At 38.6% G+C, this 26,818-nt stretch overlaps 1 protein-coding gene and 1 pseudogene across 1 annotated transcript; both read right to left on the reverse strand.

The window, feature by feature from the left end:
- Positions 1-933: 933 nt before the first annotated feature.
- Positions 934-2,188, reverse strand: LOC120077418 (putative disease resistance protein At5g43740). The gene is made up of 2 exons (XM_090310006.1): positions 1,417-2,188; positions 934-1,379 (listed from the first exon to the last, which is right to left on the reverse strand). The coding sequence occupies exons 1-2, from the start codon at positions 2,186-2,188 to the stop codon at positions 934-936; spliced, it is 1,218 nt and encodes a 405-aa protein (XP_090166132.1).
- Positions 2,189-5,620: 3,432 nt separating this feature from the next.
- Positions 5,621-6,400, reverse strand: LOC150030166 (uncharacterized; annotated as a pseudogene).
- Positions 6,401-26,818: the final 20,418 nt, after the last annotated feature.

The following is a 26,818-nucleotide window of genomic DNA, read 5'->3' on the forward strand; positions in this document are numbered from 1 at the left end:
AAATATCCTTTCTACTAAGTTACAACTATGAACTTGTAATGTATTTAAGGAAACGAGTGATTTTACCATACGTGAAGGAAACACGTATGTTAATTTATGGCACTCATTAATATAAATCTTATGGAGTTTGCAATAAGAATGTGTAATTAGGCCATTATTGTGCCACAACGTCTTCACATTGTTTTCTCTTTTAATGTCCAAAACCGTCGATTTAGGAAATGAAACCTGCAATTTTATATCCTAATATGGTTAAAAAGAGGAGTAGAAAGAAATTAACTAAATTTCTTTAACGATATAATTTCTTTGATTTATTTAAATCTTCTTATGCAAACTCAAAGAAGTATATATCTAGAAAATGGAAAATCATAGTTCAAATAATTAATTCTAAGTTGTAACCACATCATTTGTTGGTTTACCTGAAAAATCAAAAGAGTGATATCCCTAATCCCACCTGGCATATCAAGTACTCGTCTTCGTCTGTGTCTTTGAACTCGTCCTCATCTATGTCTGTGTCTTCAAACTTGCTCGTCTTCATCCTCATCTTTGTCCACATCTTTGTCTTCACTAAAGTAAATTTTTTTTTTTTTTTCGAACTATTGTTAATGAAAATTTTTAGTTCCTTCAAACGAGGATAACTTATATTATTTCCACCTAGATTGTACATAATCTTGTACATCCAGTTGTTCACATTTTTGCAATAGTATATGTGGTATCTCACCAATTGAATCAATGCGTGACTTTAAATCAAGAATCAAGATTCTTGCCCATCTCTTATTCTTCATGGCGTACCCGGCACCAACCTGAATACAAAATTCTTCTAAATTTTGCACTCTTTCTATGCTTAACTCATTTGACAGAAGGTCAATATTCGGAATTGTTATGTTAAAATATAAGAGACGTGTATGACAATTCAATTCCGAAAGTTCGGCATTCTTAATCAATTTCTTTTTGTACTTTACCTTCTCTCCCCATCTTTTGAAGTCCGTTTTCTATTGAATCATAACTGAATTGAAGACAAGAATACAATTGGTCACTAACTCCTGCAGTATTCACTACAACTGGATTTTTCAATTTCTTGAGAGCATCCTTCCATATCTCTACTCTTTTTTCCTTCAATGCTTTTGCCATAATTTTAAGTGCAATCGGTAATCCTCCACATTCATTAACTATATCCTTTGCTATTTGTTGTATATATCCATCTTCAACACACTCACCAACTATTGCGATGAAAAACTTCCAAGACTCTTTTTTAGTTAGAGAATTCAGCTCGAACAACTTTTCTATATTCATTTGATTTGTTAATGTATGTCGAGAACGACTTGTCATAAGTATCTTACACCCTTCCGTCCTTGATTCTGAACGACAAGGAATTCCAAACTCTTTTTCAAAACATTTCAAACTCTTTTCAAGACATAATTTTTTCAAGATCATAATCCTTCCACAAATCATCAAACATAAACAAGATATTCTCTTTCCTCTCAGTAATATGAGTCTGTAGGAGAGATGCTGTTATCTTCCCACATTGCATATTTAATGCACCTCTAATTTCTTCTTGAATGTCGATTACATTCTTAGATTGACCCACTTCCACCTGAATCACTCGATCAAACAGATTGCTTTCCAACACTAACTTCTTAACTTCATTCAACAACGAAGTTTTCCCAACACCTGCCATACCACATACTCCAAGTTTGTTCACATTAGGATTTGCAAGTGCATCTTTAATGTTTTCAACCAGTAAAGTTCTTGACTCAATAATTTGATAATCTGTAGGGATGGTAGGACAATTAATATCTGAAGAAGGTACAGGATAATCAATATTATCTTTATTAAACTGTCTTCCTTCATTTATGAGTTCAGCAATATCTTCCACCATCTTCTTTGCTTTTCTAGATAATTGATGTCGTTTGACAAAATTAAAGCACGAGGGATTAAGTTCTTCATTTTGTTTTGTCATGTCCGAAACTTCCTTCACATTATCCAACCACTTCGTAACTTCATTGAAAATTGCATTCCCTTTGCCTTTATCTTGACTAACCAAAATTTGCACGGTATCTTTAGTAGTCTCGAGAGTTCTATGTTTCTCTTGAAGTTTCTTGATATTTCCATTGTAACGAAAGAGGTAACCTAGTTGATGCAAAATGGGTCCAATTGTATACTCCACTACCACCCCGACTACAGCATCCATTTTTTGTTATGTTTCTTTTCTCCCGTCAAAATTCTTTCTTGTCCCAAAATGATCTAAAGAGTTAAGAACGAAAAATTATTATCCATGCTAACAAGAATGGATTAAATGAGCAAACTATACAAACTATGTAAATCAAGAGAGGAGAAAACTTGATCTGATAAAACATTTATATATGTGTCCAATTTTTAGAATTTAGAGAACAAAATGGAAAATAAACTTAAATTCTTAATTTTATATATGCAATTTTATTAATTTTAAAAGACCAAAGAGAGCAGCAACTTCCTTCTTCACTTCCATCATGTAACTCTATAATTCTACTAGACATGATACTTCTTTTTACTATAAGGTATTAGTTAAAATGTGTTTCATCTCAAAATCAATTGATAAGAAAAGGAGTAGCTCACATATTTTATAAACATTGTTAGGTTTTTTAATTTTTCCAATGTGAGATTCTCAACATTTCTCATGATAACGGTTTTTTAAATTTTTGAAAAATCTAAAATTTCTAAAATTTATATATATTTATAAACATATGTGTAAATATTGAGAAAAAGGAATCTAGTCTCATTTATATAATTTGACCAAATCTGTCAAGTATTTTTGGGATAATGTACCAAACAAAAACATTAAGTGTAACTAAATTTCATAAGCTTAATTTTGAATTAGACAAACAAAATACTCAAGACATGTTTAGTAACATTTTTTTTTTGTTTATTTGATATTTTTTTTCTTATTTTTCTTTTACAGAAAACAAAAAAGCAAAGATATAACCTATATATCTGCCTTCGGTTTTTTAGTTTGAGAAATATGTGAACGAAAAAAATACTTGACAACGGGGAAACAGAAGCTCTAGAACTTTTGTAGAGAAAGAAGCCCCAAGTTGAGCTGAGTAGAATGGACTATTATAGTCCACTAAGTTTTTGATAGCGTACATGTCTCTTATTAGTATACTTTTGAACAATTATTTTAACCTACAATTAGCTCAAGTGAAGACTAAAGTGAACGAAGGAAGAACAAGATGTTACTTTTACAACAAAAGGTAGACAAAGCTCTTGATGATGGTGTGGACTTATCAATGACACTAAAACTAGAGGAAATTGTTGATGTCGTGTTAAGGCAAATATGACATTATCATGAAAGGCAAGAACTAATCGCACATATACAAAGAGTGATTCTCAAATGGAGATTGAAGATAATTTACCTTCTCAAGTAGATGATTGACAGTCACGTCAACTTAAACAAATTTAAGATCCATTTAATAAATTCAAAGTAGAGTGAAAAGTGGAAGTAGCCAATGAAAGATCAAACTGGGGATTTGGTTGATATAAACCTAGGAAGTGAAAGCTTATAGGCTGCAAGTGGATATATAAGTTTAAGCAAAACCATAAGACGCAAAGTTATCAAGGTAAAAGTAAAAATTGTGGCTAAGGGATACAATCAGAAAGATGGAGTTGATTATGATGAAATATTTTTACACATATATATCCATCAGAATTTTATTATCTTTTGATTATAGGAACATGGAGTTTGACCAAATAGATGCGAAAACAACATTTCCTCATGGAGAGATCTTAGTGAGATCATTTAAATGTAACAATCTCCTTAACAAGTAAATCAAAAGAGAATAAGGTAGGTTTCCTTAAAAAGTCTTTTATATGGCTTGAAATAAGCACTTGGGCTATGGGCTACCTCAAATTTGATGTTCCAATCTTGCCCTGTGGTTTTAATATAATTGAATTAGACTATTGGATATATTATAGACATATCTATGAAGGGTATTGTATTTACCTTTTGCTTAGAATATTGTAGGTATTAATACTCATGAGAAACATAAATTGAAAGGTATTTTTGAAATGAAAGATTTAGGATCTTTGCTAAGTAATCCCTTGGGATTGAGATGGTAAGAGATAGAAAGCTAGGTACTATAAAGCTTAGTTAAGAATCACACCATTAGCAAATCATTTCAAATTATCCTTAAGTTGCACATCTCAAACAGAAGAAGAAACTGAATGATATATGGATGATGTTCCATATGCTAGTGTTGTGGGTAGTTAATGTACCTTATTGTGAGTGGAATAATACGTGTTGAGCAATGAAAATATTTTTTTTACAAGTTGAAAAAATTAAACATGTAACAAAACTTTTTTAAAAAAATGTGGTTCTTCATCAAATACTGCATCTCGACTCAGGATTGTCTTTTCCATACCCAGATTGTAAAGCTTGTAGCCTATGATATTTGAGTTATAACCAATGAAGATGTATTTCCACTTTTATCATCCAACTTGCTTTTCTTTTCATCTGGTATATGCACATGAGAAATGCTTCCAAAGACTCTGAGATGGAGAATCCCAGGTTTCCTTCCACTTCATGCTTTTTGTGGCGTTTTTATAGATACACTTCTTGTTAGAGATCGCTTGGGTAGGTAGACTACACATACTACTACTTTTGCCCAAAACTCCTTTGGTTTTTTCTTTCTTTTAAGAATACTTCTTGTCATATTCAAAATTGTTATATTCTTCCTTTCTGCTACTCCATTTTGTTGAGAGGATCTCAAAACTATTAAAGGTCGATGAATTCCAAGATCATTACAATACTTTTGGAATTCATTTGATGTGAATTCTCCTCCATGATCAGATCTCTCATGGCCTTGATCACCAAACCACTTTCTTTCTCAATAAGGGATTTGAACTTCTTGAAGTTCTCGAACATTTCTAATTTATGACTCAAGAAATATACCCATATTTTTCTCGAAAAATCATCAATGAAGAAAAGGAAATAATTACTCTTACCAAGTGAGCTAGATTTTATTGATCCACACACATCCACATGTATGAGTTCCAAAGGCCTATGAGTTCTTGAGTTTGACTCATTTGAGAAGCTTTTCTTGAACTGTTGTTCAAGTAGACATCCTTCGCACACTTGATCGGGGTGGCTTATGGAAGATAGTCATCATACCATTCTTTTCTTGGAGAGTGACTCTAAACCCCCAAAATTAAGATATCGAAGATGCCAAAGTCAAGATGCATCGTTGTGGCACATCTTGAGGCATTTTGCAATGTCATTTTGAATGTTGTGTATAAACATTTTATTTGTTGTCATCGGTACCTTAGCAATCATGTTATTTGCATTGTCTCTTATAGAAAGGTTGTTGTCTTTTACTCGAATGTCATAATCTTTCTCTAAGAGTTGGCCAATGCTTAAAATATTACTCTTCGTAGTTGGTACACAATAAACATTTGAAATAAATTGGTGATCCCTATTCTTCAATTGGATGAGAATGTTATATCTTTGTTTTACTTCTATCTTGGATTCATCTCTAAAGGCTACATTGCCACTCACTGATTAATCAAGCTTTACGAACATGCTTCTTTCTCCACATATAGGGTTGCTTGCCCAATATCTAGGTACTATACATTGTCTTTACTCCATTCATTATTTGTGTATGTCTTCATTGACAACCATCTCCTTATCCTTGTCTGTGACCTCTTCCTTGTCCTCGATGTCCACCATGTTCTCATCCTTGTTCACTTCTATTATTAGGACTAATTCCTCCACTAGTCGAATCAACTTGCAACTTGAGCAATTAATCCACAATTCCTTCCTTCTTATTTTTCTTCTCTTTATATGTTTGTAACGAGCCCATGAGTTACTCAATGGTCTTGACCTCCAAATCTTGTTTCTTCAATTATGGCAACAATATGTTCAAACTTTGGATCCAATGAACTTAGCATTTTCTCCATGATTTTTGTGTCATCAATCTTTTTACCATTTCTTTTAGGTTGATTGGTGATAGTTAAGACTCTAGAGAAATATTCTAAGATGACTTTTACTTTTTTCATATACAAAGTTTCAACTTAGCTCTTAGAGTTTGAAATGTACCTTTTTAACTAGATATTCTCCCCTGTACGATGTTTGAAGCTTCTCCCATGCTTCTTTCGCTTCCTTTGCTTCTAAAATCTTCTCAAAAGCATCATCATCTATTCCTTGATATATTATACAGAGAGTCTTCTTGTCTCTTTTTCTTGAGTCTCTCAAACTATCCCTTTATACTTGAGAAAGACCACTACCATTCTCAAACTCGATATATCCTTTCTTTATAATCTCACACAGACCTTTTGAGCCAAAGAGAGACTTCATCTTGATACACTAATTATCAAAGTTGCTCTTGTTGAGCATTAAGACTTGGAATGGGACCATGCTATTGCTTGCCATCTTCTTGAAAAGGACCTTTAAGCTTTAATACCCTTTGTTGGAAAGAAATCTTGAAGCTTGAAGGTAATTTGGAAGAAAGAATTGAGAAACAGGCTACTTGTATTATTGAGCACTTATAATTTTTTTTATTTGATATAAATGGTAGGACATCCTTTCAGTTTATACTAGTTAGCACACCTAAATCTATATCTAGGATTTTGTCAACATATTATGATCTGATGGTAAAACTCGAGAATGTTCTTTACAATTACACTTTTGTCTCATATTTTTTATATAATTCTTCAATCTACTCCAAGTATCTCCTACAAATAGTTTTTTTAGAATATTCTAATAAGTAATTTTTTTAGAAATTGGGCTTTTGTTTTGGACTAAGCCCAAAATCAAGTTTATATTTCAACATACACCTTTGACAACAAAAATACCTCTTTTAACCTATAATTCTATCTATTTTTAGGTAGCTCAAAACCAACCAGCTTAGTAAAATGAAGAAACTTGTGTGCCAGAGGTATGTATTTTGATCACCTCAATTTTTCCTTTATGAATTTCTTCTCATAGAAAATGAAATTTGACACATATATGCTTAGTCCTACTGTTTGAATAGATAGATTGTTGTAACATCCAAGTTTAGAAAGGGTCCATGAATGATCTAAGATCACATTTGAATGAGAGAGATCACGAGGATATGAAACTATGTTAATAAATGATTAAAGTGGTTGAAAGTTACTACTTATACCAACAAGATGCACTTTCCTTTCCCGTGGCTCAATCATATAGAAACTTCAAAGTTAAGCACTTAGTTGGAGCAATTCTATGTCGGGTGACCTCTTGAGAATCTTCCAAGGAAGCAGGTGAGTGAAAACAAAAGATACATAAAAAGTCTCAGGTTGGTTTGTGGGGAATATTTCTTTACTCTTAGAAGCTCTTTAAGAGAAATAAGGGTGACATTGTCATTGTTGGGGATGATGCCCTAAAGTCTCATGTCCTATAGTTTGTAAACACAGTTTGTACGAACACTTGCGATGTATAATATATGATATTTTCTTCACTACTCGACTTTGTAAATTGGATGTTTTATTTGTTTTACCACAAACCAATAAACTAAAATCCCTGGTTGTCATTATATAACTTAAGCATGTATGTGGTGACATACAAGTGGATCATGTCTTAAGCGATAACCAAAATGGTCTGTAGTTTATGAATATAGGAGAAAAATCTTATCTTGGTAACGTTACGGATGCAGCCCGCTTTGTAGAATAGTTACAAGTGTTGTGACTTGCTATAGATGGTCTGATCCTGATCATTCATGTAGGGACGTGCGAGTAGGGGCGTTCTATACAACGAGTTTGTATAAGACCTGGCCATGAAGTGTTAACGTCTCGTTATATAACACCGTTCATGGCAGAGACTTCACTTCACTAGAATGACCATAGGTAACATGACCTCAATCCTGAGTGAGTTAGGAACTTCTGCCATTGAGAGCGATCCTTTGATTGCATGGGTGCGAGTGGCCAGGTCGCTGACTCAAACTTACCACTTTGGGATTTGTCTGATTTGAGAGCTGGGAACTCAGCTACACAAGATGGAATTTACTCCTTCTTTGAAGGAGGGGTAAGTAGATAGAATGCTCCCTTAAGGGCTGATCCCGGAGCTTGAACAATATGGTGCCACACACATTCTCATGACCCGAGAGGTGTCCACACATAGTAGGACTATGTTGTATTGTTCATTAGAGGGATCAGTGGTACTTAAGGAATTAGATGTAACTACAAGGGCAAAACGGTAAATTGGTCCAGCTGTACTTACGAGCATCTATGAAGGGTTATTGTACTATTGATTGGTTATATCTGATGGACACAAAAATATATATGTGGTAAGAAGACTTCAGTTGTTGGTCTTTAGTGGAATGCCTGGCAGTTAACGGATGGTGGATCTCGTGGCTAAAGAGTTTAGTCAGTTATTCACCTACTGTTGGAGCTTCGAGCCATAGTTCCATAAAGTCCCCTTGGTAGCTCAATGGATTCAAGTTGAGAATTAGTTTTTGGGTCAATTTGAAATGTTCAAATTGACAAGAGGAAGTTCGATTATATATGATATGATTTAACTGGTTAATTATATATGGACTTTATGTATGAGATACATTAATTAGAAGAAATTGGATATAAATACGATTTATATCTAATGGAGGAGAAAACACTATGGCTAATATTAAATTATAGGTTAATGAATATAATATGATTATATTTATTATTTTTTTAATTGGACAATTATAGGATAATTGGCAGCCGTTTTCTTCGTAAATGTGCGTTAGTGGAAAGTTCCAATCGATTTTCGTAACTGAAGAATAAAATGAAAATTGTTTTCATTTTGCAAAGAACAGGATTATTTGCTCACAAAGGTGTTAGCTGCTTACCACTTAGTAAATCAGAGACTATATGATAGCTTGAGTTTACTAGATGATTGCTTACACCTGCACGCTTCTTTCTAAAAGATCGCATACATTCTCCTAAACGATTGTCTAATGCTGAGCTTTTACTAAACGATCGTATAGACGATCGCTGCCTTTTTCCTACACGATCGTGTACTTTACCTAAACGATCAAGCACTTTGTCCCACTTGCTTGATCGTTGTATACGATCTCTTTTCCTTCTACCCTCAACAAAATCCGAACAAAGCCCACACTTTGGATTCTCACACCGAGAATACTAAGGGTTCGAAGTTGTGGTGTTGTCCCCATTCTTCGTTTGTTCATTTGGTGGTCATTCTTGGTAGACGATTGGAGTTTTGTTGAACGATAGCTTGTCGTTCCCGAGAGCGAGAGCATCCGTTCATGGAGAGAGCGAGATTTCTACTGAAGAGAGTCTTTAACTGGTAAGTTTTCTTGTTCTCGTGTTGTTGAATTTCTAAAGCATGCTGGTAATTTCACAGTATGATGCTTATCTGTTTGTTTGAATGTAAATGTGGTAATTCTATCACAATGCTTTTGGAAAGATCCACTTTCACTCAGAGGTACCTTGCATAAGAGATCCTTCAGTCATGTCGACAAGAATACAAAAGAATGTTAAGGTCATCCAAATTTCAAATCCTAGGCTTAGGGTGTTACAATTTTTCTATGATTATCATAATAAACCTTGATCGTTTGTTGATAAGCCTTAAAATCTTTCAAAGGCCTTTTAACCAAAGACCTTTCCTTTACTATCTACTTCAAAAAAGACAATAAATTCAACTTTAGTGGTAGACAATGCTACTACTGGCTATAAGCTTTCTTTCCAATGCTACTATAAGGTAATAAGAGAACTTGTTGGTTAGTGATAAATACCATATTTTGAACACTTTTACCTTTAAATAATGGTTAATTCATGTAAAAACTGGAGATAAAGTGTGATATTAAATCTTTGGGAAGTCAGAAGTTAGTCAAAAACACGTTATTACATGTTTACGAGTCATTTTGGGTGATTGTAAGATGTTTTTTTTATGTGAATTAGGCTATTTTGAGATGATTTAAGCAGTGCTGTAACTTTGAAGAAAACTAGAAAATTGTAATGATGTGACCGCATCATATTTCAATGTAATCGCATTGTGTCACAATCGCTCTTTCGGAAGCTTCTCTTAGCGATTGTGCGGCACATGTGTCTAAGAGCATTTGGTCGATGGCACACCGAGTGCCTCTCGCAATCTCCACCCCCGTTTTAGGGAAAACGGTTTTAGAAAACGGGTTTAGAGAAAAGGTTTTTGTAAGAAGTTTTGTGAGTGTGAATAAAGAAAGAAAGATTGTAGTAGACTAGAAAGAAATAAGCAACAACAACAGCTTTATAGAGTACTATTCCGGGTATGAGGAAGTGATGGTTAGTCTTATCCCCATATAGTGCATTCTAAACAAAAAGCCAACTGGCGCCCTTGCATATGCAAAAGGGCGAGTGGTCACTTACAATGAAAATGTAAAGAAAGCAAGCTAACTAAGCTAATACAATACAAGATATGAAAGTATGCTAGAAGGGGGTCGGATCGGGCATGCGACCATGGGTAATAGGCCCTAGACAAGCATGACCGTGACATTCTCCCCCACTTAATTGGTTGACGTCCCCGTCAACTGACCTTGTTCAAAATCTGCGATGGCTAGAGCTGCATTCTTCAATTCTTCGGCCCGCTCCCAACTGATCTCTTCGTCTGGGAGATCCTTCCATTTCACTAAGAACTCTGTCAGTTCACGTCTGGGTCTTCCAATATGGCGCGTACGTTTATTCAGGATTTGTGCAACTTCTTTCTCAGCAGAACTCTTCATCGTGACTGGTGGGCGCCTTAGCATGTTTTTTTGTTCATCCTCGGGATCGGGATGATAGGGCTTCAGGATACTCACATGGATGACAGCATGAATCTTCATCCATGAGGGTAACTAGACCTTATATGTGGTTCTCTCGACCTTCTCAATTATCTCCACTGGACCTTCATATTTCCTTACTAGCCATTGGTCTCTCTGGCCTCGGAAACGAAACTGTTTCGGTCGTAGCTTGATCAGGACCTTGTCCCCGGCTTGAAACTCGAGGGCCCTCCGCTTCTTATCAGCCCACTTTTTCATCCTTCTTGATGCTCTTTCTAGGTAGGCGCGAGCTATCTCAGAGATTTTGCTCCACTCTTTAGTGAAGTTATGTGCCTGAGGACTTTTGCCTGCATAAGGGTGGTCCACCAAGTGTGGCATGAGTGGCTGTCTGCCGCACACCACTTCGAAGGGCGTTTTTCCGATCGCGGAACTCTGTTGGCTATTGAAGCTGAACTGAGCCACATCTAACAACTGGACCCAGTTCTTCTGCCTAGCGTCGATAAAGTGACGCAGATATTCCTTGAGCATACTGTTGAAGCGTTCCGTCTGGCCGTCAATTTGGGGATGATAGCTAGAGGAGATATTCAGTGTTGACCCCAATATTTTGAACAATTCGGTCCAGAATGTCCCAGTGAATCTTCCGTCCTGATCGCTAACAATGCTCGTGGGGACACCTCATAATTTCACGATGTGTTTGAAGAACAGCTGGGCAGTCATCACGGCTGTGCAAATTTTCAGCGTTGGGACGAAAGTGGCATATTTTGAGAACCGGTCGATGATAACAAGGATCGATTCGAACTCTTCCACCTTGGGCAAATGGGTGATGAAGTCGAGAGACACGCTCTCCCATGGTCTAGAGGGCACAGGTAGGGGTTCCAGCAGACCCGCTAATTTTGCCCTTTCGACCTTATCTTGTTGGCAGACAAGGCAAGTCTTGGTAAATTACATGACATCGTCCCGAAGGCTTGGCCAATAGTAGCCTTGTTTCAGAAGGGCATAAGTCCTCTGCCAACCATTATGTCCTACCCACGGTGTGTCGTGGCACTCCTTCATCAGTGACCTTCGTAACTCCCCGGATCTGGGGATGTAGAGGCGATTGCCCTTGGTGTATAGTAGGTCATCTTCCACCCAGAACTGGCGTGTCTTCCCCTCTCTGGCCAACTGTAGGATGGCCTACGCCGCTGTGTCGTTTTTCAAGTGAGTTTTGACAGTTTCTCGTACTGTTGCACTCAACGTACTTGCTTGTAGGCGGGCGAACATGCACAGGGCCGCATGTTCGCTCTTTCGGCTAAGAGCATCAGCCGCTTGGTTACTTTTCCCCGGTCTATGTTCGAATTGGAAGTTGAACTCCGCTAGACACTTCTGCCACCGTGCCTGTTTCGACGACAACTTCGGTTGGTTGAAGAAGTGACAAATGGAGTTGTTGTCGGTCTTGACCACGAACTTGGCCCCCAAGAGATACTGTCTCCAGGCCCTCAAGCAGTGAACTACTGCTAACATCTCTTTCTCGGAGGCGACATACCTCCGTTCGGCATCATTTAGTTTCCTACTCTCATACGTGATGGGGTGTTCGTTTTGGAGGAGGACACTGCCTAACGCGAAGTCAGAAGCATCAGTCTCTACTTCAAATGGCTTGGTCACGTCGGCAATTCCAAGGACCGGCCCCTCAATCATCATTTTCTTCAAGCCCTCAAAGGCGGCTTGACATTCAGGAGTCCAGCTCCATTGGCTATCATTCTTCAACAGTTCGGTTAATGGCCCTGTTCTTCTCGAGAATCCTTCTACGAACCGCCTATAGTAGTTGGCTAGTCCAAGGAAGGATCGTAGTTCGGTCACGGATGATGGTACCCTCCAGTCTCTAATCGCGGCCACCTTGCCCTCTTCCATACCAATCCGACCACACTCAATCACGTGGCCGAGGAAATTTATGCGCTCTTGGGCAAAGGAGCATTTCTCTCTCTTTACATACAACTGATTTCTCCTCAGCTTTTCAAAGACTAGATGGAGGTGATGTCGATGGTCCTCTAGCGAGGCACTATAGACCACAATGTCATCAAGATACACTACGACGAATTTGTCGAGGTATTCGTGAAACACTTGGTTCATTAAGGTACAGAACGTTGCTGGAGCATTGGTGAGGCCAAAGGGCATCACGAGGAATTCGAAGGCTCCATATCTCGTGACACAGGTCGTCTTAGGTTCGTCTCCTTCAGCAATTCGAACCTGATAATATCTAGACCGTAGGTCCAGCTTCGAGAAATACTTAGCACCGTGAAGCTGATCAAATAAGTCAGTAATGATAGGAAGGGGATATTTGTTGCGGACTGTGAGCTTATTCAAGGCCCGATAGTCGATGCACAACCAGAGGCTCCTATCCTTCTTCTTCTAGAACAATACTGGGGCTCCGTAAGGGGCCTTCGCCGGTCTGATAAATCCTGCATCTAACAACTCGTCTAACTGTTTCCGGAGCTCAGCCAATTCTGGCGGGGCCATCCGATATGCATTCTTGGCAGGCGGCTTTGCCCCTGGTAACAACTCAATCACATGGTCAATCCCCCTTCGTGGGGGTAAGGACTTGGGCAAGCTTTTCGGCATGACATCCCGATACTCTTCCAAGACAAATAGAACGTCTTGGGGGATCTCCTCTTCAGTGGACTCAACTGATTCTATCGGGATGGCCATGAACGTGGGTTCGTCGTGGGCCAGACCTCTCTTCAATTGAAGGGCTGAGATCATTCTCACCCCATTTGGCTGCTTGATACTGGCTTGGACTACGGTGGGTGTAGATCCGGTAATGACGAAGCATTTGGCGAGGGGCATTGTTATGACTTTATGTTCAAGTAGGAATTCCATCCTCAGTACCACGTCCAAATCATCCATCTTGACAATCACGAAGTCAACGAAGCCCTTCTAGTCTCCTAACTTCACCGGAGTTCTCTTCGCTATCCCCGTAATCGGTAGGGCTGCGGAATTCACAGCTTTCATCTTCCCTGCATCTCTTTCCCAAATCAAGTTCAGGCGGCGAGCTTCCGTTTCAGCCATGAAGTTATGGGTAGCCCCAGAGTCAACCATAGTGTTTTTGGCTGATCTTTGGTTGACTCAAGCGTTCACATACATGAGACCTTTCTCTAGTGGCTCCGTCGCCTTTCCCATATTCTTCTGGAGTGCAGATAAGAATTTCAATGCCCCCATCCTGGGATTCTCAATTTCTGCAGCTGGCTCGGTTACCGTCTCCTCCAGTTCAGCCTTGTCTTCGGAGGTAGAGGCTAACGTGGCTTGAAAAGCATTGAACGCGGTTCGATTTGGACATTCGCCCGCCTTGTGTGGCCCTCTACATATGAAACAAGACAAGGGGCGATTGTAATTGTTATGCTATTGCGGCGGCCCCCGCCAGTTGTTTCCTGATCTCGGTTGGGATGATTTACGGTCCCCCCCTTTGTTCTTGTCTCCTCCCCCAGGTCTGGGAGGACTGGAACGGCTGTTTCTGTTTCCCCCATTTGAGGAAGTTGATTGCTTCCTCACATCCTGTGAGTCAGTGCTAAGGTCGTATAGCCGTTCAGCTGCCGCATAGGCAGAGGGGAGATCCTGTACTCTCTGTTCATATAGTTTTGATTTCGCCCACGGTTTCAGCCCTTCCACAAAGAAAAAGACCTTGTCTTTTTCAGACATATCTCGTATGTCCAACATGAGTCCTGCAAACTGTTTTACGTAGTCCCTTTATGTTACCTGTTTGCTTTAGCTCTCGGAGTTTTTTTCGAGCCAAGATCTCGACATTTTCAGGGAAGAACTGCGAACGAAGTTCTTGTTTCAATCTATCCCAAGTATCAATAGTGCAGCGTCCTTCCTGTATGTCTGTAAATCGTGATCTCTACCACAGTTTCGCATCTTCAGCTAGATGTATCGTTGCTAGTGTGACTTTCGACTCTTCAGTCACTGTGTTCGTCGCCTTGAAGTATTGCTCAAGGTCGAAGATAAAATTTTCCAGGGCTTTCGCTTCTCGCACCCCACAGAAGGGTTTCGGTTCTAGGATTTTTATTTTGCTCACTGCCATTGCTCCCCCCAGATGGGGCTTGGTTCCCTACCGCTCGGATGGTGAGATTCACCCTAGCACTCACATCCGCTATCTCGGCTCTGACGACATCAAGGGCCGACCGAAAGTCTTCAGACAAATCGGTTACCATCTGAAGTAGTGCTTTTTGGGAGCTGTCCAGCTCTTCGACACGCTCCTCTATGTGGGCAACAGAGCCCGAGGAGCTATCGTCTCGTTCAAAGCTGCCGAACCGTACTGTTTTGGTCTCGAGGGTCTCTACCCTCATCATCAATTCTCTGACGGGTAATCCGTCTAGGCGGCCTACCACCGCATCAATTGCATCGGCTTTCTCAGCAACTTCTTGTAGCCGAGTCTCTAGGAAACGAACATTATCTGGGACCTCTTTCAGGTAGAGCATTTGCTCTTCCATCTCTACCAATCTGTCCACATGGGACTTGTTCAGGTTCTTCGTCGCCGACATGATCACTGATCTTCCCTCTATAAGCCAACCTGGCTCTGATACCAACTGTCACAATCGCTCTTTCGGAAGCTTCTCTTAGCGATTATGTGGCACTTGTTCCCGCTCACGAACAAGTCAGCCAACTCGAATACGAACTACCGATGGCACATCGAGTGCCTCTTGCAACCTCCACCCCCGTTTTAGGGAAAACGGTTTTAGAAAACGAGTTTAGAGAAAAGGTTTTCGTAAGAAGTTTTGTGAGTGTGAATAAAGAAAGAAAGATTGTAGTAGACTAGAAAGCAATAAGCAACAACAACAGCTTTATAGAGTACTACTCCAGGTATGAGGAAGTGATGGTTAGTCTTATCCCCATATAGTGCATTCTGAACAAAAATCCAACTGGCGCCCTTGCATATGCAAAAGGGCGAGTGGTCACTTATAATGAAAATGTAAAGAAAGCAAGCTAACTAAGCTAATACAATACAAGATATGAAAGTATGCTAGAAGGGGGTCGGATCGGGCATGCGGCCATGGGCAACAGGCCCTGGACAAGCATGACCGTGACACATTGCACCCTAAACCTAGTGAAACAAACTTTTCGTAGCTGATCATATTTTGCTATTTTTTCGCTCCTAAGCCCTTATGTGACCTTGAATTCAACTAGGGTTTCATGGAGCATAGATTTCGGCCACTAGCCAACCACCCAACCATATTGAGTGTATATAAAGTGTCATAATTATCAAATGAAAGGAGAATTTGAGTTGACAAAAACTCATACGTTAACTGTGGAAAACCTTTATCCTCTTCAAGAACGAGAGTTCCTTTGAAGAGTAGGGCCTCATTTGTCTAATATACTCTGATAGACATGATGTCGAGTAAGATTCATTTTGATAAATGTTGAATCGATCTTAGAAGAAATCCTAGACGTGTAGCCTTTGTTCAAGCACACAACCCATTGTTTTCCATATTTCTATTAGATTTTCATTGTTGTTTTTCTTTTCATTCTTACATTATTTCATTATTTTGCTACATTTTACCTCATGGAATTTCATTCCATGAAGTGTTATTATTCCTCATTAATTATGAGTAAATTCTATAAGGGATTTAGTTTGGTGGATGACCCAAAAAGGATAAGACCGTTTATGTTATTGAATTGCCTTGCACCCACTTCTTTTACGTTATTTCCTTTGTTGATTTTATGTAACATCTTAGCTTCATTTAAACTAATCACTTAAAGTAGCCTGCTAGTTGAGTTTTAAAGTTGGAAATGTTAAGGCAACATAAAGATTTCACAAGAGAATACGGAACCAAGGGTCTACACATAGAACGTCACGTGGTCTTAGACGTGCAGCTCACCATAGAACTAAAGGTATGAATGTTAAATAATCTAAATTATAATTGGGGCCATAGAAATATAGTGCCAATTACTTCGGTTTCTCGAGTGCTTGAAATCAAGGTTGATTAGAAGTTTAACCTTGTTCATAACATAAAGGGCAATATGGTTGCATTGCTTAAGTTTATTATCCTAATTAGGGCTGAAATTCGACTGAATCCTCCGTTTTTTATTATTATTTTTCGTTTTAATTGTAAAACCATCCAACCATTATTATTGGTTATCTTCAATTTCAATTTGAAAACTTCTTCTTTGATATCTGGATTTCGCAAATAGACTTTTGGGATACCATACGTTGAATGCTTTCTATATTATAATTACTTTTCTTGATAGTGTGCACTTGCAGTTGACCATCGTTTTCGTAGCAGGTTTTTAAGCCAAATCAATACATACATATTTTTAATCATCAATTACAATTGGAATGATAAGCCAACTAGGTCTATACAAGTCTTGATTTGGCACATGGATTGATTGTTGTCCAATCGTGGAAAATTTCATTGCTAAGTTGTGAAATGGCTATCTAGGTTTGTTAAAAGAATTATGACATATGTTCTTTTGTACTCAAAGATGAAAGCTGAACAAGAATAACTTATTGATTTTGTGGATGTTGAGGATGCAATAGATAAAGATGAACAGGGATCATTAACAGGGCTAATCATTTCTTTATTTCGTAATACAATTAGCTTCAAATGTACATTTCAATCTGCAGTTGCTCTTTCAATATTAAAGCTAAATATACGGGTTGGAAAGACACGTTCAAAGAGACAATAAGGCTAAGTGAACTGAGTGAAGAACTTTGGTATTTTTGTCTAAAGATTATGTGGTTCATTGTGATAGCCAATGTGTTGTATTATTATTCAAAAATTAGGATTATCATGGAAGGAAAAAGAACTTAAATGTTTGTTTTTGCTTTATTAGATATGTGATTGTAGAGGAGAAGGCTAGATTGAGGAAGAGATCTTCATCTAAGAATATATTAGGGAAGAAGAAAACTTTGTTCTTAAAAGGGAAAAAAACAACTAAATTGAGAAAGAAGAAGAGAGAAGCAAAATGGAAAGGTAGAGAAAAGAAGGAAAAGAATGAAGGGGAAAGAAGTTATTATATTAGTTATATAGTGTACAGAGCAATGATTAGAAAATAAAATATATTTAAAAAATAAAATAAAATTATCACTGACAGTTTTGCTCCAGCTGTAGATGATTGAGAATTAAATTATTATTAATGCAATCCACGTTACAATTTTTTTTTTCCTACATCCCACATTTAAATCTAACCTTATCTCTGGTCAGTAAAATAAAATCTTAAAATAAAAATAGTTTGTTAAATAATTATTTGATTTTTTTTTTCAAAATTAAAGGTTAGCGCAGCGGATAGTTTATTAATAATTTTTTTCTCATATAAACATAACAAGGATACTTCTTATTAAATATTGTTTTTCTAAAAGCATATTATAATTATAATATAGTCTCCAAATTTATTGAAGGTTGACTTTTAATCCATATTTTAATTGATTAGCAAATAATATTGGAGGGTTTCAATACAAGGTTTTCTTAGCCTCCAAAATGGCTTCTTCTCTGGCAATGGACTAAACTTGTGGGAGTCTCTTTTGAAAAACAAGAGAGAATTGAGAGCGAGAAAAAAAACAATAAGAATTTTCTTCTATAGATTTTTGGAGAAAGAGAGAGTGATGTTAATTCTATAACCGTTCATACAACTTTCTTCTAACTGTAACGAGAGGGAGATAATTGAAGGAAATCGGACTCGAGATTTCCATGAACGACGAAAATAAGATCATTTCAAATTACAATCATGAATGAATATTACAAATTACAGTCGAATACAAAACATGCAGTTATACAATTAATATAGAAATTACAGCACAAAAACTCAAATGAACAAAGAGAAAACTCTACGAACATTTGAAGATGTGTCTCCACGCTCCTTTGCGCACGACCGATCGAACAACAGCAACCTCGAATGCTCAATCTACATGACCACAACACAGCACGAACACTTCACACTTGCCCTCAACGATCGCCTCGGTCACGAACTCCTCAGCAACACAAACGGCCTCCACAGAACCTCGACAGTATCGAGTTGAGTATGACACCACTATGAAGGCTATGTTGGTATTCTTGGTGTGAGAATCTAGAGGGTGGGCTCTGTTCGACTTAGAATGAGGCAGATGAAGGAGGAAACACTGATCGTGTACACGACTGGGCAAGTAGGAGATGGCGGAGACCTATCGTATAGGTCGATGCCCCATCGTTTTGCTAAAGCTATGCAATCGTCTAGCAAAAGCTATGTGATCGTTTAGCTCATCGTTTAACTTAGTGTCTGTCACCTACAAACACTACACCATCATTTACTTTGGGCAAGCGATCGTCTAGCAAAAGCTATGCGATCGTTTAGTAAATATTGTACGATCGTTTAGCTCAACCAAGCTGTCGTTTAATAAATCTATATTTACTTGACGACTACCTTGAGATTCTTTTTGCGAGAGAGAAATCTAAAAAAACTTTTTATGAAAACTTTTTAAAATTAGGAAAACCATTTTCCTTTTATCTCACGGTTTCCATGAAAATCCAATAACCACCAACTCAATTCGTTATTAAAGAAAAAGAATTAATTATCCAATAATTAATATTATTATAAATACCAACTTATCATACTATATTTATAACCTATAGTTTTAATATTTTATCTTATGAAACATATAAACCATAGTTCTTTTTCTAATCCATGGTACTTAATGTAAATCTCATTTACATCAATCCTCCACTAGATGTATCTCATACATCATACCGATTATATCATATATAATCAAAATAACTCTTGTCAATTTGAACATTTCAAATCAACACCAAGAACTGATCCTCAACTGAATCCAATGAGCTACCAAGGGGACCTTAAGAACCTATAACTCGAAGCTCCAACGATATGTGAATAACTGATTAAACTCTTTAGTCATGGGATCTACCGTCCATTAACTGCCAGGCACTCCACAAATGACCGATAGCTAAACTCTCCTTACCACAGATATATTATATGTCCATCTTAATCAATCAGCAGTGCGACAACCTAATAACTTGCAGAAATACAAGTTATTTACACTGTTTTATTTACATATTGCAGCGAAAAGAAAGAAAAGTTGCGTCAATAGTATATAAATTGGCTAAGAAATGCGAAAATTATAAATTGTCATCAATACACCCACTAACATCATTGAGATGGTAGAATGGAATATTTCAGTTCTATTTTGTAGGAAATTAGTCACCGCATATATTCATGGCTCAAAGATAAAATAAACAACGTATCTATGTTGCATTGCGCCCATCAATTGAGAACGAAAAGATGATTAACGCAATGATGGCGATCGATCTTGAGCTTAGAGATCAACACAATTTCAACTGCATGCGATATTCAAAAAACAACACCGCATGCGGCGATCGATCGAAGATGTGAAGAGCAACGCATTTGCGGAAGATTCAGACAAATGTACAGCTTTTAGTTGTGCATTTCTGACAGGTTGATTGCGTAACAGAAGGAATACTTACTCTACCATTTCAAGAACTACCATAACCATAAAGTGGGGACCACACACTCAAAGAGCCAAGCTTAGCCTATAAATAGCTTCTGCAAATTCACTGAAAAATATACATGATTACATAGAGACGTGTATATACTAATTCTGAGAGAGAGGCTAGTCTGAAGCGACTATCCAGAGTAGATCCGGGATAATCATGAGACAAGGCCAAGAGGTGAGTCTCCAAGTAGAGAATCTGTCCAATCCCTGTAGATGAAGCTCTGTGCGAAGGTCAATTCTACTAGGAAAGCAAGCCTGAGAGGGAAGCTTTCCTCTCCACAACTACCACACGCCGACAAGCACAATCTCCATTTGGAATCTGTGTCAAGACATTGACACTTTTTCTGTATTTGTTTCTAATCTCTATTTTATCACCTGTATTCATCTTCTCTAATCTTTCATTCATACCATGTATCGAACGCTTAATCTTAGGATTAAATGTTATGATAATTGCCATTGTCATCTCTTTGTCTATTTCCGTACATCCATAATCCATTTTCTCCATGTTGTTTTCTTAATCCCTTGGGTAAATAGCAATAATTAAGTGAGTGAGTTAATTTGTGTTACGGAAATAAGTAAGTTTATCTAAAGCATGCTCGTCGGCATCTTCACCTATGAGAGCAGAAGTGAAGATGTTATTCCGCCTACCGAGAGAGGGTTGGAAGAATGCGTTAACTAAAGCAAGAAGTATTTCCAGAGATGAAAACAACCTGCGTTCATCACGTTCATCCTTGTTTCACTATAGAGATATGGGAACGCGGCCGATCACCGAGAGGTGTACGCCAAGGGAAAGTAGAACCTTAGTTGCATCTTTAACGCAATTGACAAATTTGTGATGTTTTTACTATTTCCTTTTTCTCTTTCTGCTTCATTCATAAAGCCTTGCCATCGCATACACAGATTCTTTGTACAACTTCATAGTCAGTTCTCGACCTCAGTATCATGTATCATATATCATATGAGCTTAGGTTTATTTTATCAACACAATTTTATTTCACTGCAATTTATATTCCTGTATAAACAAACATTCTTTATTCATTGATAAAAACCGGTCGCATGTATCACAATTAGTATCGCATTAACGAAAACAATTCCTGTGTTCGAGCTCGGATTATTCTGAGAAACTTGCGTTGGAATTATACTTGGTTTCAGCCCAAGGAAACTTGTGACACGCACTACTACATCGCATACTATGAGCATCTCATTTACAATGCATATTCAGAACGTAGTATAGCATAAAAATTGTCTTTATCGCAAAGAACTTAAGCGTATATTAGCACATCATTCATTCCATTCACAAGCCATACGTTAGAGTTAGATAAAGATAAAAAAAAATTAAAATTATGTCATCAAGTTTATGGCGCCGTTTCCAGAGATTGATAACGGTTAGTGTTGAATACTTTGCAGGACAGATCTCTTTGTACTGTCTGTTTAACGCGAAGAATAGGTTGACGGCTTATGAATATTGGAACTGATCCAGAATTCGAAGCTGACTCGGAGATCGAGCGTACTTTTCGCGCAAGGGCACGCCAGAACAGAGCAAGGTGTAGAAGAGTCAATATGGCAGACAATAATAACGAGGCACCCGAAGGAAATCAAGGGGTAAATCGGCCAATGCAAGACCTCGTATTTCTTGTTGCTGACCGCAATATCCCAATGAGGAACTATGCGGCGCCCAATCTCTATGACTTCTCGCCTGGAATTTCATGTCCAATAGTTTAGAAGAATGCACGTTTCGAGATAAAGCCGATCATGCTCCAAATGATATAAAACATGGGGTAATTTGGAGGTCTATAAGGTGAAGTCCCGCATGCCCATCTTACCAGCTTTGTCAGGATGTGCAGTACCTTCTCCATCCCTGGCATCACCCTAGAAGGTATTAGACTTTACCTCTTCCCATATACACTGAGGGATGAGGCTAAGAGGGCTCATTCATTAGAGCCAAATGAAAATAACATCATGCGACCAGTTGGTAGAACAGTTCATGAAAAATGTCTTCCCGCCAGCAGTCAACGCAAGAAGATGAAAGGACATGCTAAACTTCGAGCAAATGGATAACGAGTCTTTGAGCGCCGTTTGGGTGCATTTCAGAAGGTTGGTGAAGAATTGTCTGCATATCGGGATTCTCGATTGCGTTCAGATGGAAACGTTTTATAACGGCCTGAACAGATCAACGCAAGCCATTGCTGATGCCTCCACTGCGAGAGGATTTATGGATAAAACCTACACAGAAGCAAAGGTCATCATTGATCGCATATCTCGAAACAAAGATGACTAGGTGGATGATAGGTACGGGGGAAGAGGCTCCAAGAGAAGAAGAAACGATAATGCGATTGTACCTGCAGATACAATGACAACTTTGGCTGCTTAAATGGCCGCGATAACCTTTCTCCTCCAGACGATGGCACTTAATCAAGGTGCCCTCTCTCAAAGTTCAGCGCAACCCAATGCACCGGCACAAGTGGCCGCAATAAACTGCGTCCAATGTGGAGGGGACCATGCGGTAGAAATGTGCCCGTCAATCCCGCAACAAATGTTCGCTATCCAAAATAATCCTTACAGCAACACTTATAATCCCAGTTGGCGAAATCACCCTAACTTTGGTTGGGGAGGAAATCACAACTAAGAAGGGCCGAGTAACCATCAGAACAACAACTTTGGGAATCGAGGAAATCCTCCACCTTTTCATCAAAATCAGAACTAGAGTCATCAAAGACCACTGCAAAACCAACCGTCCTCCTCAAACACCTCTGGAAATTCATTGGAGTCCCTGCTCAAGCAATATATTGAGAAAAACGTTGCTGTCATGCAGTTGCAGGCATCTTCAATCAGGATCCAAGTTCGGCAGTTGGCAGTCGAACTACGCAATAGAACATCTAGAATGCTGCCAAGTAATTCCGAAGCCCTGGGATCTCACAGGAAGGAACAATGTCTGTGATGACATTGTGCAGGCAAGCTTGACCGCCTGCCGAGGTGTGGATTGCGGTAATCATGGAAATCGTCTTTCAATCCATATCTCTAAATTCTATGTTTAATTGCTTTCTTAATTGCTTCCTTTATTGCTTCATGAATTTAGTCATTTATTGTTTCCTTAAACTAACTTTTATTGCGTTAGGAATTTAATTCTCATTAAATTCAATTGCATCAATTTCAGTGCTTTGTTCAAATCCCTTACTTCTATGAATTAATTGTGTTATTCTTAATTTTCGTGAATGACTAATGACAAGTAAGTGAATACTGCAAAGTTCTAGTGACTTGCATTGATGAAAAAAAAAAAATATATAATAATAATAAAACACATCCGGTATGCATTGCGATGATGGGTGCATCTTGTGCTAACAAGATACATTTTGCATTCATCCTACCCAAATGCATTGCACTGAGGGGTGTGTTGCGCTCGTATGTATTTTTCGCCCGTCCATAGCAAAAACACACTATGTCAAGGTAATGTTGCGCCAGTAGAAATACAGTGCGCTCGTCCTCTAGAAATGCGCTGAGTTGAGGGGTGTGTTGTGCTGATACATGCATTGTTGCCCGTCCTCTGCAAAGATGCATTTGCGTTGATGGATGCATTGCGTTAATCTTAACCTTTCACCCATCCGAATAAAACACCAAAGAAAAATTCTTTTTGCAAATAGATTAGTCCAATCGTTTAGGCTTCCAAGGAAATGATGATTTAGCAGGTGAAAGGACGTACTTCTCTGCTAATTCATAAATGTGAGGAACGCGACGGTAGGCTTTTTGAGTACCTCGAGGCCTGCCATCGCAGAATTTGCGTTGGGCTCATCAAGGCCCAACCTATAAATTCCCACTTTCTTCGTTTGAGAGATTCTATTTGAGTCTTTTACAAACAGAAACCCTAATCGCCTCTGCATACGCAGACTTCAAATTTTCTTCCTAAAACCCTATGAGCTTCCCAACTTTTTCACACAGTACAACCATGGCTGATCAAACTTCCCACTCATCTTCTTTACCCTCATCACCCTCACAATCCCAAATCACTGCAAGAGAGGTGGCATTCCTCGCGGTAAGTCGCTGTCTTGCTGCCCAACCTAAACCCATTCCACGAATCGCCGGAAAACCTCGATGAAAGCCTTTAGCAGCCAGACCACTTCAAATCAAAGAGGGGCAGAGCACGAAGAGTGCCCTACTCCCAACATTTTCTTTTGAAAGCGAGAATAAGAGAAGAGACGGCAAATAGGTGTTCAGGAGTATTTTGAGTAACATGGAAAAGGAAGGAGGGTTGCCTGAAGAAAATTGTGAGTGAGGTGAAAAGTAGACAGCAAGGGGCTTTGCCAAGTTCAACAAAACTCCCATGCAACCCGGGGGGATCAAGTAAAGAGTAATGTCAGGTTATGACATTACGAAGTGAGAAGACTGTGGATGGAGAAAAGAAGAAGCTTAGTCGGACAGCTTCCATTGCGGCTAAACCTGAAATTGCGGTGATGTAAGAAGAAGAAAGAGAAAAAGAAGCAGTAGAACCAGAGGTTGTGTCGACCTCAAAGCTAACCGAGACGAGAACCGTGAAAGTGCAGTTACCCCCTTTCCCACAGAGACTAAGGAAGAAAAAGAACGAAGAGGTACAGTACCAACACTTCCTATCTATGTTAAAGCAATTACACATTAATATTCCTTTCATTGAAGCGATTGAGGGAATGTCTGCCTACGCAAAGTTTCTAAAGGATATGGTAACTAAGAAGAGGGAAGCTAGTAAGTTTGCAACGGTGGCAATAACTCAAAGTTCAAAATCAATTATTCCACTGAAGATGAGCGATTCTAGGAGCTTTACTATTCCTTGCTCCATAGGAGGATTGTACATTGGGCAAGCCTTGTGTGACTTGGGAGCCAACATAAATTTGATGCCTCTATTAATCTTTAGGCAACTGAATGTGGGGCAACTTGTGCCCACAACAGTGACTCTCCAACTGGCCGATAGATCTCTGATGGATCCAGAGGGAAAGGTGAAGGACTTGCTGATAACTATTGACAAATTTATTCTACCAGCTGACTTCATCATTTTGGACTATGAGGCCGACAAAGATGTGCCCATCATTCTGTGGCAACCTTTTCTATCAATAGGTCATGCTCAGATTGATGTGCATAAAGGGGAAATCACTTTAAGCATCAACGGACAGAAGCTCAAGTTTAACATAATTCGTGCCATGAAGTTTTCAGATGAAGAAGACCTACAAGACTTAGATGATGACCATAATTCGATTGAAGAAGAAAATTTTGATGAAGAGAATGAAGAAGAGGATGCCAGTGCATCCGTTACTGCCTGTAATGCGATCATGACAAAGACAAATAAGGAAGAAGAAATGATCGCAATTCAAGAATAAGAGCCAACAGAAAAAGAAGAAAGAAAAACAACGCAACCATCCCTGGTAGAACCACCAACACTGGAATTAAAGACCTTACCAAATCATTTGAAGTACGTATTTTTGGGGCAAAATGAGAAGTTGCTCGTTATCCTTTCCTTTGTGCTCAATGAAGACCAAGAGAATGCGTTGATGAGCATTCTAAGAAAACATGTGCGAGTAATTGGCTGGACGCTCGCCGACATTAGAGGAATTAACCCTGCATCTTGTATGCACTACATTCGTCTTGAAGAGGACTAGAAAGTAATGATCGAACATGAATGCAGACTCAACCCTGCGATGAAAGAGGTCATCAAGAAGAAGATCATTAAATGGTTTGATTCAAGCATTATCTATTCTATAGCAGATAGCATGTGGGTCAATCCCATGCAGTGTATGCTGAAAAAGGGCAGCATGACGGTAGTCCCGGATGAAAACAATGAATTAATACTGCAAAGGACCATCACTGGGTGGCGCATTTGCATGGATTACCGCAAGCTGAATGCGGCCACAAAGAAAGATCATTTTCCTCTCCCATTCATTGATCAAATGCTAGACCGACTAGTAGGAAATGACTTCTACTGCTTCCTGGATGGTTATGCCGGATACAACCAAATTATGATAGCTCTAGAAGATCAAGAAAATACCACATTCACCTGCCCATATGGGGCCTTCTCTTTTCGCCGCAAGTTGTTTGGCTTCTACAATATGCCAAACACGTTCCAAAGGTGCATGATGGCCATCTTTTCAGATTATCTTGAGGACTATGTTGAAATCTTTATGGACGACTTCTCTGTTTATGGGAACATCTACGAAGTTTGTCTAGCCAACTTGGAGAAGATACTGAAGAGATGCGAAGAGATGAGTCTGATGTTTATTGGGAAAAATGTCATTTCATGGTGAAGGAGGGCATAATGTTGGGACATAAGGTTTTCCGGGATGGGTTGGAGGTGGACAAAGCAAAAATCGAAGAAATTGAAAAACTTCCACCTCCAATAAGCATGAAGGTTGTACGAAGCTTCTTGGGGAATGCTAGATTCTACAGACAATTTATCAAAGACTTTTCTAAAATAGCTCGATCACTAAGTGTGTTATTAGAGGCTGATAGAAAATTTGAATTTGACAACAACTGCCTCAATGCATTCAGAGTTTTGAAAGATGCACTGATTACTGCACCCGTATTGATTTCGTCGGACTGGACACTTCCTTTTGAAATAATGTGTGATGCAAGCGGGTATGCGATGGGAGCAAATTTAGCGTAAAAGAGAAAAACAATA

The sequence above is a fragment of the Benincasa hispida genome, unplaced genomic scaffold, assembly GCF_027475165.1.
Source record: "Benincasa hispida cultivar pf3 unplaced genomic scaffold, pf3_genome.v1.1 HicScf507, whole genome shotgun sequence".
Classification (NCBI taxonomy): domain Eukaryota; kingdom Viridiplantae; phylum Streptophyta; class Magnoliopsida; order Cucurbitales; family Cucurbitaceae; genus Benincasa; species Benincasa hispida.

What these genes read in the sequence shown, in the direction of transcription:
- LOC120077418 (XM_090310006.1), bottom strand. Translation starts at nt 2,188, where the DNA reads ATGGATGCTGTAGTCGGGGTGGTAGTGGAGTATACAATTGGACCCATT. An exon ending in GGATTATGATCTTGAAAAAA is followed by an intron (nt 1,380 to 1,416) that starts TTATGTCTTGAA and finishes GTTTTGAAAAAG; the next exon opens with AGTTTGGAATTCCTTGTCGT.